The sequence below is a fragment of the Suricata suricatta genome, chromosome 1, assembly GCF_006229205.1.
Source record: "Suricata suricatta isolate VVHF042 chromosome 1, meerkat_22Aug2017_6uvM2_HiC, whole genome shotgun sequence".
Lineage (NCBI taxonomy): Eukaryota > Metazoa > Chordata > Mammalia > Carnivora > Herpestidae > Suricata > Suricata suricatta.
Genome location: NC_043700.1, coordinates 34386898 through 34406102, shown reverse-complemented (window position 1 = coordinate 34406102; position 19205 = coordinate 34386898). Strand labels below are relative to the sequence as shown.

Genomic DNA, 19205 nt, shown 5'->3' with positions numbered 1-19205 from the left:
CAAAAACAAATTCAAAGTGGATGAAAGGCCTAAAAGTGAAAGAGGAAACCATCAAAATCCTACAGGAGAAAACAGGCAACAAACTCTTTTACCTCAACCACAGCAACTTCTTTCTTCAGCTGTCTCAGAAAGCAAGGGAACAAAAACTAACAGTTGAGACCTCATCAAGATAAAACTTTCTGCACAACAAAGGAAACAATTAACAAAACTAAAAGGCAACCTAGGGAATTGGAGGAGATATTTGCAAATGACAGATAAAGGAGTAGGATTCAAAATCTATAGAGAAATAACCAAACTCAGCTTTCAAAAATGATCCATTGAGGAAATGGGCAGAAGAAATAGACACTTTTCCAAAGAAGGCATACAGATGGCTAACAGACACATGAAAAGATGCTCAACATTACTCATCACCAAGGAAATACAAATCAAAATCACAATGAGATACTACCTCACAACTTTCAGAGTAGCTAAAATTCAGGAAACAATAGTTGTTGTCGAGGATGTGGAGAAAGGGAGCTCTCTTGCACCGTTAGTGAGAATGCAAACTGGTGCAGCCACTCTGGAAAACAGTGTGGAGGTTCCTCAAAAAATAAAAATAGAATTACCCTATGACGGAGTAATTACACTCCTAGGAATTTATCCAAAGGATACAGGAGTGTTGATTCAAAAGGTCATGCTCCCCAATGTTTGTAGCAGTGCTATCAACAATAGCCAAATTATGAAAAGAGCCCAAATTTTCATCAACTGAAGAATGTATTAAAAAGAAATGTTTTATATATATATATATATATATATATATATGTGTGTGTGTGTATATATATATATAATTTAATACTACTCTAGATCAAAAAGAATGAAGAATTGCCATTTTGCTATAACTGGAGGGTATTATGATAAGTGAAATAAGTCAGAGAAGGACAAATGTGGAATCTGAGAAACTTAACAGATGATCATAGGGGAAGGGAAGGAAAAATATGCTGTAAACATAGAGGGAAGCAAACCATAAGAGACCCTTAAATACAAAAAAACAAACTGAGGGTTGGTGGGGGTAAAGGGGTGAGGAAAATGGGTAATGGGCATCAAGGAGGTCACTTTTTGGAATGAGCACTGGGTATTATATGTAAGTGATTAATCACTAGACTCTAATCCTAAAGCCAAGTATGTTAACTAACTTGAGAATAAAAAAATATATATAAAAAATAAAAATAATGAATATAAAAAATAATGTGAAATATCTCACTGATAATTTTAAAATATGGATTTTATGTTGAGTTAGATACATTGGGTTAAATAAAATATGAAATTTAAAAAATTTTTAAAAATAAAGCAATTGGGGCTTCTGGATGGCCCAATCGGTTGAGTTTCTGACTTTGGCTCAGATCATGATCTCGTGGTTCACGGGTTCAAGCCCTGCATCAGGCTCTGTGCTGTCAACTCATAGCATAGAGGCTGCTTCACATTCTGTGTCTCCCTTTCTCTCTGTCCATCCCTTGCTCTGCCTCTCTCAAAAATAAATAATAAAATATTAAAATAAAAATAATAAATTAATTATTGATAAGTATGTATGTATTGCAGGTTTGTTATTGTCTTCTGGTTATTTTTGTAATTCTTCTCTTTCATATTGCTCCTTTTTCTTTGTGATTGATGAGCTTCCATGGGTTCTATTTAGATTTCACTTTATTTTTTTATTTTCATCATAGGTTTTAGTTTGTGGTTACCGTAAGGCTCATATATAACATCCTAAGTTAATTTGTTGGTCATCAAAATTCAGACACATTCTGAAAAAAATTCCCTACATTTTTAATTCCCTTCTCCATATTTCTTGTGTATGCTTCTATATTTTATATCTTTTTATTCAAAATTTTCTGTGCCCAGTTATGGCCATTTATTTTCCACTTAAAGAAGTTTCCTTGGGGCGCCTGGGTGTTTCAATCAGTTAAGCATCTGACTTTGGCTCAGGTCATGATCTCACAGTTCATGACTTTGAACCCCGCATCGGGCTCTGTGCTTACGGCTAGCTCAGAGCCTGGAGCCTGTCTTCGGATTCTGTATCTCCCTCTCTCTCTAACCCTCCCCTCCTCATTCTTTCTCTCTCTCTCTCTCTCTCTCTCTCTCTCTCTCTCTCTCTCTCACTCTCTCTCTCTCTCTCAAAAGTAAATAAAACATTTTTTTTAAAAGTTTCCTTAAAATTTCTTTTTCTTTAATGTTTATATTTAAATTACAGTTAGTTAACATACACTGTAATATGGTTTCTAGTGTACAGTTTAGTGATTCAACACATACATACAACACCTGTTGCTCATCACAAGTGCACTACTTAAACTTCATCACCAATTCAGCTCATACTCCCTTCCACCTGTCCTCTGGGAACCATCAGTTTCTTCTCTATAGGGTAGAGTCTGTTTCTGGGTTTTCCATTCTCTGTTTTCCCCTATGATTACTGTTTCTTAAATTCCACTTATGAGTGAAATTTATTTGCCTTTCTCTGACTTATTTGACTTAACATAATACTCTCTAGCTCTATCCATGTCATTATAAATTGCAAGAGTTCATTTTTTATGGCTGAGTAGTATTCCATTATATGTAGAGGTGTGTGGGTGTGTTTGTGTGTCTACCACATATTCTTCATCCATTCAACACTCTGGACATTTGGCCTTTTCTCATAATTTGGCAATTATAGAAAATGCTGCTAAAATATCAGGATGCATGTATCCTTTTGAACTGATATTCTTATATTCCTTGGGTAAATACCTAGCAGTGCTATTGCTGGATCATAGGGTAGTTCTAATTTTACCTCTCTCAGGAAACTCCATACTGTTTTCCAGAGTACTGCACCAGTTTTCATTTTTATCAACAGTGCAAAGGACTCCTCTTTCTCCACATCCTGGTCAACACCTGTTATTTCTTGTTGATTTTAGCCATTCTGATAGGCATGAGGTGATATCTCACTGTAGTTTTGAATTATATTTCTCTGATGATCAGTGATGTTAAGCATCTTTTCATGTGTCTGTTGGCCATCTGTATGTCTTCTTAGGATAAAATGTCTATTCACGTCTTCCATTCACTTTTAATTGTATTCATTTTTGGGGTGTTGAGTTTGATAAGTGCTTTACATATTTTGGATACTAACCATTTGTCAGATATGTCATCTGTAAGTATCTTCTCCCATTCTGTAGGTTGCCTTCTAGTGTTGTTTCCTTTGCTGTGCAGAAGTTTATTAGTCTGGTGAACTCCCAATAGTTTTTGCTTTTGTTTCCCTGGCCTAAGAAGACTTATCTAGAAAGATGTTGCTTTTGCCAATATCAGAGCTTACTGCCTGTGTTCTCTCCCAAGGATTTTTTTTATGGTTTCAGACCTCACACTTAGGACTTTAATTCATTTTGAATTTATTTTTGTGTATGGTGTAAGTGGTGCAGTTTCATTCTCTTGCATATTGCTGTCCAATTTTCCTAGTACCATTTGTTCAAGAGATTGCATTTTTCCCTTTAGGTATTATTTTCTGCTTTGTCTTAGATCAATTGGCCATACAGTGATGGGTTCATTTCTGGGGTTTCTATTTTATTCCAGTAATCTATGTGTCTGTTTTTTGTCAGTACCAGGCAGTCTTGATTATTACAGCTTTGTAATATAACTTGAAGTCCAGAATTATGATGCCTCCACCTTTGCCTTTCGTTTTCAAGATTGCTTTGGATATTTGGGTTCTTTTGTGGTTCAATACAGATTTTAGGATTGTTTGTCAAGCTCTGTGGAAATGCTTTTGGCCTTTTAATAGGAATTGCATTGAATGTGTCGATTTCTTAGGATAGTATTGACATTTTAACAATATTTGTTCTTCCAATCTATGGACATATAATCTCTTTCTATTTCTTTGTGTCATTTTCAATTTCTATCACCAGTGTTTTATAGTTTTTAGAGTACATGAGAAAGACCTTTGGTTAGGTTTATTCCTTTGTATCTTATGGTTTTTGGTGCAATTGTAAATGGGATTGATTCCTTAATTCTGTTTTGGCTGTGTCTTTGTTGGTGTATAGTTATGTAACAGATTTTTGTATATTGATATTATATTCTGTGACTTTTCAGAATTCTTTTATTAGTTCTAGCAATTTTTTGGTGGGCTCTTTCAGATTGTCTAATAGAGTATCATATCATCTGCAAATAGGGAAAGTTTGACTTCTTCCTTTGCAATTTGGATGCCTTTTATTTCTTTTTGTTGCTTGACTTCTGAAGCTAGGACTTACAGTACTATGTTAAATAACAGGGGTGGGGGTAGACGCCCTTGACTTCTTCCTGATAGTTGAGGAAAAAGCTCTGGATTTTTTCCATCAAGGGTGATGTTAGCTGTGAGTCTTTTGTATATGCCCTTGATTATGTTGGGGTATGTTCCCTCTATCCCTAATTTGTTCAAGGTTTTTATCAAGAATGGATGTTCTATTTTGTCAAATGCTTTTTCTTAATCTATAATGGATCATATTGTTCTTGTCCTTCTTTCATTAATGTGGTGTATCACATTGATTTGCAAATAATTTTTTAATGTACTGTTGGATTCAATTTGCTATTATCTTGTTGAGAATTTTTGCATCCTGTTCATCAGGGTCATTTAGACTTTTTATGAGGTTTTTTCTTTTTTTTATATTTTAGAGCATATTCCTCTGCCCCCCCAGTTTGCTACCATGTTTCTCTCTTACTATTCTCTTTTGTTGTTTTCTCTGTCTTGTTGGGTGTGTGGGGGTGCTGTGTGTATAGTAGATATATACAATATATGTACAATATATATATATGTGTGTGTGTGTGTGTGTATCTCCTTTATCCATTCATCTGTCGATGGACATATGGGCTCTTTCCATACTTTGGTTGTTGTTGGTAACACTACTATAAACATTGGGGTGCATGTGAACCTTTGAAACAGCACACTTGCATCCTTTGGATAAATACCTTGTAGTGCAATTGCTAGGAATAAGGTAGTTCTATTTTTAATTTTTTGAGGAACCTCCATATTGTTTTCCTGAGTAGCTGCACCAGTTTGCATTCCCACCAAGAGTGCAAAAGACATTGTCTTTCAACATCTGCTATTGCTTGAGTTGTTAATTTTTAGCCATTCTGAGTAGTGTGAGGTGGTATCTCATTGTGATTTTTATTTGTATCTCCCTGATGAGGGATGTTGAGCATCTTTTCATTTGTGTGTTAATCATCCGGATGTCTTCTTTGGAAAAGTGTCTATTCATGTCTTTTCTTCACTGGCTTATTTGTTTTTTGGGTTTTGAGTTGGATAAGTTCTTTATAGATTTTGGATACTAACCTTTTATCTGATATGTCATTTGAAAATATCTTCTCCCATTCCATTGGTTACCTTTTAATTTTGCTGATATTTTCTTTCACTCTGCAAAACTTTTTATCTTGAGGAGATCCCAATAGTTCATTTTTGCTTTTGTTTCCTTTGCCTTCAGGACATACTTAGTAAGAAGTCGCTGCCACCAAGCTCAAAGAGCCTGTTTTCTCCTTTGGGGGACTTTGATGTTTTCATGTTTCACATTTCCGTCTTCCTACATCCATGGTGGATTTATTTCTGTGTGTGGTGTGAGAAAGTTGTCCAGTTTTGTTCTTCTGCATGTCACTGTCCATGTTTCCTAATACTTTTTGCCAAAGGGACTATCTTTTTCCCATTGGATATTCTTTCCTGCTTTGTCGAAGATTAGTTGACCATACATTTGTGAGTCAATTTCTAGGTTTCCTATTCTGTTCCATTGACCTATGTGTCTGTTTTTGTGCCAGTACCATACTGTCTTCATGATTACAGCTTGGTAATACAGCTTGAAGTTCAGGATTGTGATGTCTCCAGCTTTCGTTTTCTTTGTCAAATTGCTTTGGCTACTCAGGATCTTTTCTGGATCCATTCAAATTTTAGGATTGTTTGTTGGAGCTCTGTGAAGAATGTGTTATTTTGATAGGGGTTGCATTGAATGTGTAGATTGCTTTCAGTAGTAACGACATTTAAACCATTTTTGTTCTTCCAATCTCAGAGCATGGAAGATTTTTCCTTTTTTAGTGTATCCTTTTAAATTTCTTTTATAAGCTTTCTATAGTTTACAATATATAGATTTTTCACTTCTTTGATTAGATTTATTCCTCAGTATCTTATAGTTTTGGGTGCAATTGTAAATGAGTTCAATTCCTTGACTTCTCTTTCTGTTGCTTCATTATTGGTGTACAGGGATGCAACCAATTTCTATGCATTGATTTTATATCCTGTGACTTTGCTACATTCATGGATCAGTTGTAGCAGTTTTTTGGTGGAATCCTTTGGATTTTCCACATGGAGTATCATGTCATTTGCAAAGAATGAAAGTTTGACTTCCTCCTTGCAGAATTGGATGCATTTTATTCCATTTTGTTATCTGATTGCTGAGGCTAGGACTTCTGATACTATATTGAGTAACAGTGGGGAGAGTGGACATCCTTCTCACGTTGCTGACCTCAGGCAGAAGTTCTCAGTTTTTCCCCATTGAGAATGATATTGGCTGGTCTTTCATATATGGTTTTTATGATCTTGAAGTATCCTCCTTCTATCCCTACTTCCTTAAGGGTTTTTATTAAGGAAGGATGCTATATTTTGTCAAATACTTTCTCTGCATCTATTGAGAGGATCATGTGGCTCTTGACCTTTCTTTTACTGGTGTGACATATCACATTGATTGTTGTATATATTGAACGAGCCCTGCACTCCATGTACCGTCGTGGAATAATTACTGTATTTTTGGATCCGGTTGGTCAATATCTTGTTGAGGATTTTTGCACCCATGTTCATCAGGGAAATTGGTCTGTACTTCTCTTTTTTAGTCGTGTCATTGGTTGTGGGATCAAGGTAATGCTGCCTTCATAGAATGAGTTTGGAAGTTTTCCTTCCATTTCTATTTTTTTGGAACAGCTTCAAGAGAATTGGTGTTAACTCCTCTTTAATTGGTAGAAATCCCCTGGAAAGCCATCTGGCTCTGGACTTTTGTTTTTTGGGAGATTTTAAATTACCAATCCGATTTCTTTACTGGTTATGGGTCTGTTCAAATTTTCTATTTCTTCTTGTTTCAGTTTTGGTAGACTATATATTTCTAGGAATTTGTCCATTTCTTCCAAATTGCCCAATCTATTGGTATATAATTGCTCATAATATTATCTTATTATTGTTTGTATTTCTGTTGTGTCCTCTTTCATTCTTGATTTTATTTATTTGGGTCCTTTCCTTTTTCTTTTTGATCAAACTGGTAAGGGGGTTTATCAATTTTGTTAATTCTTTCAAAGAACCAGTTTCTGGTTTCATCGGTCTATTCTACTGGGTTTTGTTGTTGTTGTTTTGGTTTGGTTTGATTTGGTTTTTCTTGTTTTTCTTTTTTTTTTTTAATAGCATTGTTTTCTGCTCTAATCTTTATTATTTCCTGTTTCCTGCTGGTTTGGGGTTTTATTTGCTGTTCTTTTTCCAGCTTTTTAACGTGTAAGGATAAGTTGTATATCTGAGGCCTTTCTTACTTCTTTATGAAGGCCTGGATTGCTATACGCTTTTCTCTTATGACCAACTTTTCTGCATCCCACAGGTTTTGGGCTGTGGTATTATCATTTTCATTGGCTTCCATGTATATTATAATTTCCTCTTTAATTTCTTGGTTACCCCACTCATTCATTAATAGGATGGCATTTAGTCTCCAAGTGTTTGTTTTCTTCTAAATTTTTTCTTGTGGTTGATTTCAAGTTTCATAGTGTTGTGGTCCAAAAATATGCATGGTATGATCTTGATCTTTTTGTACTTGTTGAGGAATGATCTTTGACCCAGTATGTGATCTATTCTGGAGAATGTTCCATGTGCATTAGAGAAGAATGTGTATTCAGATGGTTTAGGATGAAATGTTCTGAATATATCAATTGAATCCATCTCATCCAGTATGTCATTCAAAGCCATAGTTTCTTATTGATTTTCTGTTTTGATGATCTGCTCATTGCCATGAGTGGGGTGTTGAAGTCCCCTACTATTATGGTATTATTATCAGTGAGTTTCTGTATATTTGTGATTAATTGATTTTTATATTTTGATGCTCACACATTGGTGGCATAAATGTTTGAATTATTAAGTCTTGATGAATTGACCTCTTAATTATGTAACAGTCTTTATTTTAAAATCTAGATTGTCTGATATAAGTATGGCTACTCTGGCTCTCTTTTGGTGACCATTTGCATAACAGATAATTCCTGGATTTTGATGTCCATGTCTTTTCCAGGCTAGGAAAGTTTTCTATTATTTGCTCACATAAACATTTTTCTCTCTTCATTTTCTGGGACCCTTATGATTCAGATGCTGTTCTTGTTTAATGATTTGCTGACTTCCTACTGTCTTATGTGCTCTTGCCTTAATTTCCCTTTTTTATACTTCATTTTTCTCCATAAATTTGTCCTCAATATTGCAGATTCACTGCTCTGCTTCATCCATCCTTGCCACTTTGGCATCCATTCAAGATTGCATCTCAGTTATAGCATTTTTAATTTCATACTGACTAGATTTTACTTCTTTTATCTCTGCAGAAAGGGATTCTATGCTTTTTTCAACCCCAGCTAGTATTCTTATTGTGATTCTAACTTCTGGTTCAGACATCTTGCTTGTATTTGTGTTGATTAATTTCATGGCTATCATTTGTTTCTATTCTTTCTTTTGTGGTGATTCTTTTATTTAGTCATTTTGGAGGAAGAAAAATAACAAAGTTATATTAAAAAATTGTAAACAACCCAAAATATCAAATAAAGGATGCTAGTCTGAGGCTTGTTTTGCTCTGGTTATTGAAAGAAGTTTTATAGAATTGGAGGGAAAAAAGAAATTAAAAAAAAAGAAAACACTTGAAAAATTAAAAAATAATAATGAATGAAATGATGAAAATAAAAAATAGTGAAAAAGTTTTAACAATCCTTTTATATAAACAGAAAATAAGAAATCTTACTCTGTACTCATGAATAAGAAAAACAAACAAAAAATATTGAATAGATGACCCAGTGAATAGAATGGAATATGACTGAAATGATATCCAGTTTTCCCTAGAAGTCAAACTATGAAGTACCTTATCATCCATAAACTTAGCAGGTGGAGAGACTTGTCCTGTTCCTTTAGAGTATGGTTGGCACAGTTGGACGGGGCTTGGTGTAACAGCTCCTTTCTCTACTAGACGGTGCTGCTTAATTTACTGGGGTGGATCTTTGTGGCAGGTGTATGCATGTGTGCGCATGTGCAGGAGAGGTGAAAATGGCATTACCCAGCTATCCAATCTCTAGTATCAGAACTCTGTGCTCTCACCCACTCGCAATCAAGCACCCCTCTTTGTCTCTGGCTTCAGGCTACTCCAAGCTTTTACACTGGCCATGACCAAGCTGTCAGCCTGCTGGGCAACACCTCCTTGCTGAGTTTTATCTCAGATAGGGCTGTTTCCAAACCCCTCACTTAAAGGGCCCAGCAGCCTGACCTGCTCAGACCCTCTGGGGGAGCATCTGCTGAGCATCCAGGTGTCTGCCTGCCCCTGGGAATGTTTAGGAGACCATGCTTCTGCAGATGTCCAGAGATTGCAACTGGGTGAGAGTCCGCCCCAGAAAAAGTTTGTGCGATCGTGTGGCAGCAGTGTTTCAGGGGTTATGGTAAATCACAACATAGATCTGGTGTCAGGCTTTACCACCCCTTAATGTCCTTATTCCAACACCAGCAAATATGGCTCTTCTCCGGGGTCTGCTAGGACCTTTGTATGGAGAGGCCACACCGCCTCTACCAAATGTCCTCTCAGCAGGGTAACCACCTCTCCCTTGTGGCCCAAGGACCTTTCAAACCTCGCTGTCTGCTCCTGACATTTGCCTTTCCCACTAGAGTTTTGCCAGGTATTGAGCTGCAGAGCTTCAGAATATGGAACACCCTCCCCTTCATAGAGCCTTAAGGGTATCCAAACTCTTTTCTCCTTTCTCCCTTTCTTTTTTATTAGTGTTTCCACTCTTTCTCTTTCTCTCCACCCGTTTTTGGGGTGGAGTACTTTTCCTGTACTCCCCCCACTGTCTCCATCTTCTCTCCATAAGCAAAAACAGCTCCCTACTCACCATGGCTTCTCTCTCCCCCAGTTTGCCTCTCTGTACCACGAACCTACTGAGTTCTGTGGTTCAAGTTAGGCAGATTGTCATGTTAATCTTCAGATCAATTTTCTAGGTGTGTAAGATGGTTTGATCTTGATCTAGCTATATTTAAGGGATCATAGACACACACACAAAAACTTGCATACTGTTCTGCCATCTTGGCCCCTCTCAATTTGCTATTATCTTGATAAGAATTTTTGCAGTTGTGTTCATCAGAGAAATTGGCCTATAATTCTCCCCTGGTGGGAGCTTTGTCTGGTTTTGGAATTAAAGTAATTATGTCCTCATTGAATGAGTTTGCAACTTTTCTTTCCATTTGTGTGGGTTTTTTTGGATGTTTCAGAAGAATAGATATTAATTCTTTAAATATTTAGTAGATTTCCTCTGGAAAGCCATCCTGCCCCAGACTTTTGCTTGTTGGGAGATTTCTGATTACTGTTTCAATTTCTTTGCTGCTTGTGCATCTGTTCAATTTTCTATTTATTCCTATTTCAGTTTTGGTAGTTTATGTGTTTCTAGGAATTTATCCATTTCTTCCAGATTGCCCTACTTGTTGGCATATAGTTTTTCATTATATTCTCTTATAATTGTATCCCTGTGTTGTTGGTTGTGTGTGATCTCTCCACCCATTCTTGATTTTATTCACTTGAGTCCTTTTGTTTTTCTTTTTGTCAAGTCTGGCTAGGGGTTTATTAATTACACAACTTATGTTTTGAAGTTTATTTACTTATTTTGACAGATAAATAAAAAGGGAGAGAGCAGGAGTGAGGCAGAAAGAGAGGGAGAGAATCCCAAGCAGGTACCACGCTGTCATCTCATGGACCAAGAGATCATGACCTGAGCCCAACTTAAGAGTTAGATGGTTAACCATCTAAGGTACCCCTCGATTATGTAAATCTATCAAAGAACTATCTCCTAGTTTCATTAGATGTTCTACTGATTTTTTAATTTTGATATCATTTATTTCTGCTTTAGTCTTTATTATTTCCTTCCTTCTGCTGATTTTGGGCTTTGTTTGCATTTATTTTTCCAGCTCCTTTAGATATAAAGTTAGGATGCGTATTTGAGACTTTTCTTCCTTCTGAGAAAGACAGGATTGTTATATACTTCCCTCTTATGACTGCCTTTGCTTCATCCCAAAGGTTTGGGACTATCATGTTTTTATTTTCATTGGGTTCCATGTATTCTTTTATTTCTTCCTTAATTTCCTGTTCAACCCATTTATTCTTTAATAGGATGTTCTTTAATTCCCATGTATTGGTGGTCTCTTGCCGTGTTCCGCCCCGGCCACTCCAGCCGGAGGGGCGGTGAATCCTTGCAGGTTCTTGATCCTGAGGGAGGGAGAGAAAGGGCAAGAGGGAGATGCAGAGAGTGGAGACAGCACATGGTATCTGATCAAGCCTCTTCCTCTTTATTCAGAAAACACTGTATCTTATATAGGTTTTTTGGCGGAGAACAAGGCAGCTGACCTAGGTCAGTTGCTAGGAAACAGGGTTAAGGGATTTAGGCTAGGGTAAAGAAGGAAATAAACTAAAGTTTTTAGCACAGCACTGAAGGGCCAATACCACTCTGCCTGTAGGCAATTGATCTTTGTTCTTCTGGCTTCTCCTCTGACAGGGAGTGGCGCTCCCCTGCCTATTTTTGCAACTCCCCTCAGGGAGTGACATATCCAGCTAGCAAATGGCCAAGCAGCTGAATCTTTGCCGCTTCCCACAGTCTCTCCAAAATTTTTTTTGAGTTTTGTGTGGGGTCCAAAATAAGAGAAGGATCTGAAATAGTTACAGTCTTCAATTCAAGCTGCTCCACCACTTGGACCATATGATCCAACATATTCCATGATGGTTGAAGTGTCAGTGGCAGGTTGGGATGCTATTTGGAGCCTTTGGCAGGCCCCATAGGTGCATCATAATGCAAGTCTTTAGGATTTTGGAGGAAAGCCTTGCCATAACCTATAGATAACTACTTTCCTTTTCAGAAACATCTCTACTGGGTCTTTGTAGATATTGAATTCTTGACCATGGGCCATTGAGTTACCACACAACCTTAGCTTCCTATCATGAACTGAGTGTTTTCTGACCCACCAAGCCATAAAATTAATCATGCACAACAGCACTATGTCACCAAATGGAAATGGTAATTATACAATCAGGCCCAAGCAGGCCCTGAAGGCAGAGGTAAGTTACATGAATAAGTGGGCTAAATGCTCATGGTCCCCTCTCCTTCCACACTGCTTTGTCTCTCCCAGCTTATACTTATGGCTTGTGGGATTTATTTGCCACTAGTTGGTGAAGAAAGAGAAGACTTGGGTCTAGTATACAGATGATTCTGCATAGTATGCAAGAACCACTAGAAAATGGAGAGCTGAAGCACTATAGCATTTCTCTCGGAAGCAGTAAAAGAAAACCCTTCCAAGAGGAAATAATTTCAAGCAGTGTACTTAGTAGTGAACTTTTCTTGGAAGGAGTAATACAAGACATGTAATTAAATACTGATTTATGGGCTGTACCCAATGGTTTGTTTGGATGGTCAGGCACTTGAAAGGAAGATGAATGGAAAATTGGTGACAGAGAAATTTGAGAGAAACATATATAAATATACTTCTCTAAATGGGCAAAAAGCATGAAGATATTTGTGTCCCCTGTGGTTGTTCACTAAAGGAGAATTCAGCAAAAGAAGATTTTAATAATCAAATGAAGAGGATGACTCACTCTGTGGATACTAGTCAGCCTATTTCTCTGTTCACACCTATTCTTACCCAAAGGGCCCATGAACAAAGTGGTCATGGTAGCAGATATGGAGATTATGATTTGGCTCATCAATATGAACTTCCACTCACCAAGCCCCACATGGCAAGTCACTGGTGAGTGCCTAATCTGCCAGCAGCACAGGCCAATTCTGATTCTGAGTGCCAGGTGTGGCACCATTTCCTATGGTGATCAGCCTGATCTCTGGTGGAAGATTGATTACATTGGACTGCTTCCATCATGGAAGTGGCAACATTTTTCCTTATTGGAATAGACTCTTGCTCTGGATTTTGATTTGCCTTCCCTACATGCAGTTTTGTCAAAGCTATCTTCCATGGAATTATAGATGCCTTACCTACCATTATGTTTTCTACTCACCATTTCTTCTAATCAAAGAACTAAGTTCAGAGCAACAGAAGTGTGGCAATGATCCTGGGCTCATAGAATTCACTGGTTCCCCACTGTCCTAAAGCAATTGACTAGACAGGATGGTGGAATGGCCTTTTGAACACTCAGTTACATCATTGGGTAGCTGGCAATATCTTTTGGGGCTAGGACAGAGTTCTCTAGAAGACTGTTTATGCTCTGAATCAGTGTTTATATATGGTGTTATTTCTCACAGAACCAGGATTCATGGGTCCAGAAATTAAAGGGTGGAAATAGGAGTGGGGCCTTTCATTATTACCCCAAGTGACCCACTAGCAAAATTTTTGTTCTTGTTTCCATGACTTTATGCTGTGCTGGCCTAGAGGCCTTATTCTCAGAGGGAGGGATGTTTTCACCAGGAGACATAACAATGATTCCTTGAGAAGGAGATTGGAATATTTCAGGGTTTCTCTTAGTATTACCATGCCTTATAATTAAAGTCAATAGAAAACTACAACAGCAGGACTGCTAATGGTACAGACCCTTCAGAAGTAAAGGTTTTTGTCACCAAACCATCCCAGGTGTCTTCTGAGGTCAAGGGGAAAGCAAAATAGGTAGTAAAAGGAGGTAATTGTTACTACCAGCTACAACCACATGACAGTTACAAAAGTGAGGACTGTAATGTCATGAGTATTTCCTCCTTAAAATGTCACAAATACATTTGTGTGTACGTATACATATCTTAAGCAAATATCTTTGGTTCCTTTCCTCCCTTATTCTCGTGTAGCATAAGACATTTTGACTTTATGTCAGTATTTAAGTATTGCTGATTTTAAATCCTAGTATTAAAGTTTAAAGATATCAAAAGAAGAGTGAACATCATTCAAGGATTATCTTCTTTTCTGGGCAAGGGATTAGTGCATTTTTGTTTGTATTCAGGATACTTATATCACATTAGACAGAGTTATGATATTTATTTGGAGAATAAGTAATGATTGCAAAATGAGCAGGGGTAGACTTGTGATGATTAATTTTATATGTCAACTTATGAATCACCAGAAATCTGATAAATCTTTATTTCTGGTTGTGTCTGAGTATACCTCTGGAGGAGATTAGCATTTTAATCATAAGATTGAGTAAAGATTAACTTCATCAATGGAACTAGGCATTATTCAATCTTTTGAGAATCTGAATTGGAATAAAAAAGATGGAGAAAGGATAAATTTATTCTTTACTTGAGCTAAGACCTCCATCTTCTGCTCTGGGACACCCATTGGCACTCTTGGTTCTGAGGTTTTGAGGTCAGACCTAAACCTTAACAAGTCGCAGATTTTTTCACACCCATACTAAATTTCAGCATCATCTTTCTCAGTTTTTTGATCCCCATAAGTATAAGACCCAATTCCTATAACAAATTTTCTCATCTATCTATCTATAATCTACCTACCTACCAATTTATCATATTTATGTCATCTAATTATCAGCTATTGATATTTTTTTCATTCTGTTTCTCTGGAGAGAAGAATTAGCCAAGGGACTAATGCACTTTTTTATTGTAATTTTCTCTTAAAAATAAACTTTTTCATTATGATATATTTTTATGAATACATTCACTGTTAAAGTCGATCAAGCTTTCTTTTGTATAAGGATTTTGTATATACATTTCCATGTATACATCTTTCCATCCTTTACCTTGAACCTTTACATACCTGAGGTATGTCTTTTGTGACCAGCATATAAACGAGAATTATTTCCAAATCTTAGGTCCATTGTTTTTTGATTGGTAATGGACTTGACTATAACATAACTACATAGCATCGCAATTTAAAATATAATAGTGACTTTGAATCATGGCATTACATTTATTATAACCTTTTCTTATCTCAGGCCTACTGCTTAACAGAATTAGTGGACACTAGCAATTAGTATAACTTTAAAAATAAGGAATACATAATATAAAAATTCATAAAAATAAATTTCTTACAAATAATTATGTATTATATAATTACATAATAATTTTATGTGTGAATATAAAATTATATTATATTTGTTATATTAGAAATCTTCTATCTTTTCTTGTCATCTCAGAATAATAACATGCAGGTTTTGAATCCCAGACATTCAGGCAAAGCAGGTAGCTAGGGTTTGTTTTGTTTTACTTTTTCTACTTTGGGGGTCTTTTTTTATTTTGTTTTGTATCTTTCATTTTTCCTGTTCATCGAAGATAATTAGTCTGGAAGAATAAATAAAAGGGGAAAAGTTACCTATTTGACCAATCAAGTTAAAAATGGTTAAATCCACTAAGAGCACAGGGTTACCCTTATTATAAGATAGAGTTCTATCATGCAATTTATTTGTAACCAACTTCAAAATACACCAACACTCAAAGATTAAACTTTATAAGAAACAAATTTAAAATGTCACACTGCAAATAAAATTTTAGATGAAAATTGAAAAGTCATTTATAGTTTGCAAAATCTATGATATAGTTTAAAATATTGAAAAATATTTTTGAATTCAATTTTTACTATATGTAACAATATGACTATCCCCATTAAATATATATTTATATTATTTACATTTATCTAATACATTAAATTTTCTGCTTCTCTATCTCTACTTTTCACTCCTACATTATCTTATACTCACTGTGATATGATGGACTCTGTTTTCCTGGCCACTCTCTAGGTTCACTCTCACTTTCAACTTGCCTATATGTTTAAAAATAAATATAATCACTTAAAATTTTATTTTCTTCAAGATTGTTCCACAAAACTCTGTATACTCTATCAATATTGATACAGCTTTGAATTTCTACCTAGGATCTAAGATTAACCACTGCTTGAGAATATATTACCAATGAGAACACTGCTCAATTAATAATCAAGACTAACATGAGAAAAAATGCATTAATATAAATTTGCCTAAAAATGAAGGCATAGTTTTTATATTAATAACATTATTAGCTAAATAGCTTTAAGCTTTCTTGTGATTCATCTTCTACCGTATTTTTTCTATGAATTTTACTAACTACTTTCTCTCCCAAAGACATTTGATATCATTTTTCCACAACAAAGTCACCCAATATATGAATATTCCTATAAAATTGAATTATGTTAACTATTTTAGACACTGCATTTATTTCAGAAACTTTACATAAATGTTTCAAAACATTTCTGTGTAATGTATTCTCTTTTAATTTATATTATCTTACCAACTTCAAATATTTTAATAAGATATAATTTTTATTAAATATGAATAGCAACATATATAAAACTCAAAGCATAAATTACTTTATAGTAATTCCCCTGAAGAAAAGTAACACAATTATAATATTTATTTTATTCCTGAAACATATTTTCAGATGTTTCTAAAGTTTTTTAATGAAAACGTACTTGTTTTAATTTTTTCTGAAGATTAGCCTTGACTATAATCTAGATTTTTCAGTCAAACTACTATTTATTAACTTTTAACCTTTTCAACCTTTGGTTGCCTAACTTTCAACTTATTTAACTGCCTGAAAGGCTAATTACTCTTTTAGATCTCTGTTTCCTTTTAAAAAAATAATATACATAAAATTCTTTGAAATATATAAATAATAAAAAATAAAGTAATAATATTTAATACGTATCTAATAATTAAGATCAAATAATAAAAGGAGGTAGATAAGCATGAAAATCATTTCCACTTAATTTTACCCCAACAGAGGTCAAGTTGTTACAATATTAAAATTTCTGACCTTTTAAAATATTGTTTGTCATGCATAATACTATTAATATAAGTATTATGTTTTTACATAAAGATAAAATTAAATCTGAATTATTTGTTACATCATCATGATGTTATTTATTAATAAGTTATATCTATACCAACACCTTGTAAAAGGAATGAATCTTAAATAAGAAATCAATATACTCATCGCTTGCGTATTCCTCAGTTCTCCATTTCTTTCTTTGTAAATAAAGTTTTACAAGTGTGACAATCAGTACACAGAAAATAATGAAAATAGGAATGAGTAAGAAAAATGTCCATCTTGTAGGTTTGGAATGGTAAACATTTTCAATATAGCGTCTTTCTAGGAGAGAAAACACCAGTGATTTGAAAGCAATTACTAGGAATATAATAAACACATTTCTTAAGGGCTCTATCCACAAAGATCTAACAATTGTAAATATTTATGCCCCCACCTCTAAGACACTAAGGTATATATGCATTAATTAGTCACAAACATAAAGAAAATTATTGATAATAATATAATGCTCTAAGTGGGGACTATAACACCCTACTTACAATGGACAGATCACGTAATTACTAATAATTGCAAACCTTTATGCCACCAATGCATGAGCACCAAAATATAAAAATCAATTAATCACAAACATACAGAAACTCACTGATAATAATAGTAGGGGACTTCAACACCCCACTCATGGCAATGGACAGATTATCTAAACAGAACATCAATAAGAAACAATGGCTTTTAATGACACACTGGACTGGATGGACTCAACTGATATATTCAGAACATTTCATCTTAAAGCAGCAGAATACACATTCTTCTCCAGTGCACATGGAACATTCTCCAGAATAGATGGCATACTGGGTCAATTTTCAGCTCTCGACAAGTACAAAGAGATCAAGCTCATACCATGTGTATTTCCATACCACAGCACTATGAAATTTGAAATCACAAGAATAATTTTAGAAAGAACAGAAATACTTGGATGTTAAAGAACATTCTATTAAAGAATGAATGAGTCAACCAATAAATTAAAGAGGAAGTTAAAAAGTACATTGAAGCCAATTAAAATGAAAAACACAGCAGTTCAAAACCTTTGGGATGCAACTAAGGCAGTCATAAGAGGGAAGTATATAGCAATCCAGGCCTTCCTAACGAAGGAAGAAATGTCTCAAATACAGAAGCTAACCTTATATATAAAGGAGCTGGGAAAAGAACAGCAAATAAAACCTAAAACCAGTAGAAGACAGGATATAATAAAGATTAGAGCAGAAATCAAAGATATAAAAATATATAGTAGAGGGTGTCTGGGTGGCTCGGTTAAGCCTCTGACTTGAACTCAGGTCATGATCTCTCAGTCTGTGAATTTGAGTCCCACATCTGTCTCTGTGCTGACAGCTTGCACCCTGGAGCCTGCTTCAGATTCTGTGTCTCCCTTTCTTTCTCTGCCCCTCCCCAGCTCATGCTCACTCTTTCTCTTTCTCAAAATGAATAAACACTTTTAAAAAATAAATAAAAAAAAAGAACAGATCAACAAGACTAGAAGCTGGTTCTTTAAAAGAATTAACAAAATTTATAAGACTTTAGCCAGACTTACCAAAATTAAAAAGGAGAGGACCCAAAATAAATAAAATTATGAATGAAAGAGATCACAGCCAGCACCACTGAATACAAACAATAATAAGAGAATATTATGAGCAATGATATGGCAACAAATAGGGCAATCTGGAAGAAATGGATAAATTCCTAGAAAGATAAACTACCAAAACTGAAACAGGAAAAAATAAAACAAAAGACCCATAACCAGTAAAGAAATTGAATCAACAAACACACATCTCCAATCAAACAAGAGTTCAGAGCTGGATGGCTTCCCATTCTACCAAACATTTAAAGAAAATGTTATAACTATTCTTTTGAAGCTCTTCTAAAAAATACACATGGAAGGAAAACTCCAAACTCATTCTATGAGGCCAGAATTACCTTGATTCCAAAACCAAAGACCCCACTAAAAAGGAAAATTACACACCAATTTCCTTTATGAACATGGGTGCAAAAATTCTTATGTTAGCAAATCGAATCCAACAATACATTAAAAGCATTATTCAGCACAATCAAGTAGGATGCATTCTGAGGCTGCAGGGATGGTTCAATATCCACAAATCAATTAATAGGATACATCATGATACAATTTATTACTTGCCCATAAGCTAAAACACAGCCTG

General features: G+C 35.2%; 1 protein-coding gene across 1 annotated transcript in view; it reads right to left on the bottom strand.

Moving 5' to 3' along the window:
* Positions 1-11251: 11251 nt before the first annotated feature.
* Positions 11252-19205, bottom strand: part of ADAM2 (ADAM metallopeptidase domain 2) — a 107100-nt gene continuing 99146 nt past the window's right edge. The window contains exons 19-21 of the mRNA XM_029936321.1: positions 17160-17319; positions 15894-15955; positions 11252-11465 (exon numbers count right to left, since the gene is read on the bottom strand). Coding sequence (XP_029792181.1) covers positions 11356-11465; positions 15894-15955; positions 17160-17319 — 332 coding nt within the window. The 3' untranslated portion in view covers positions 11252-11355. The remainder of the gene's footprint in view (positions 11466-15893; positions 15956-17159; positions 17320-19205) is intronic.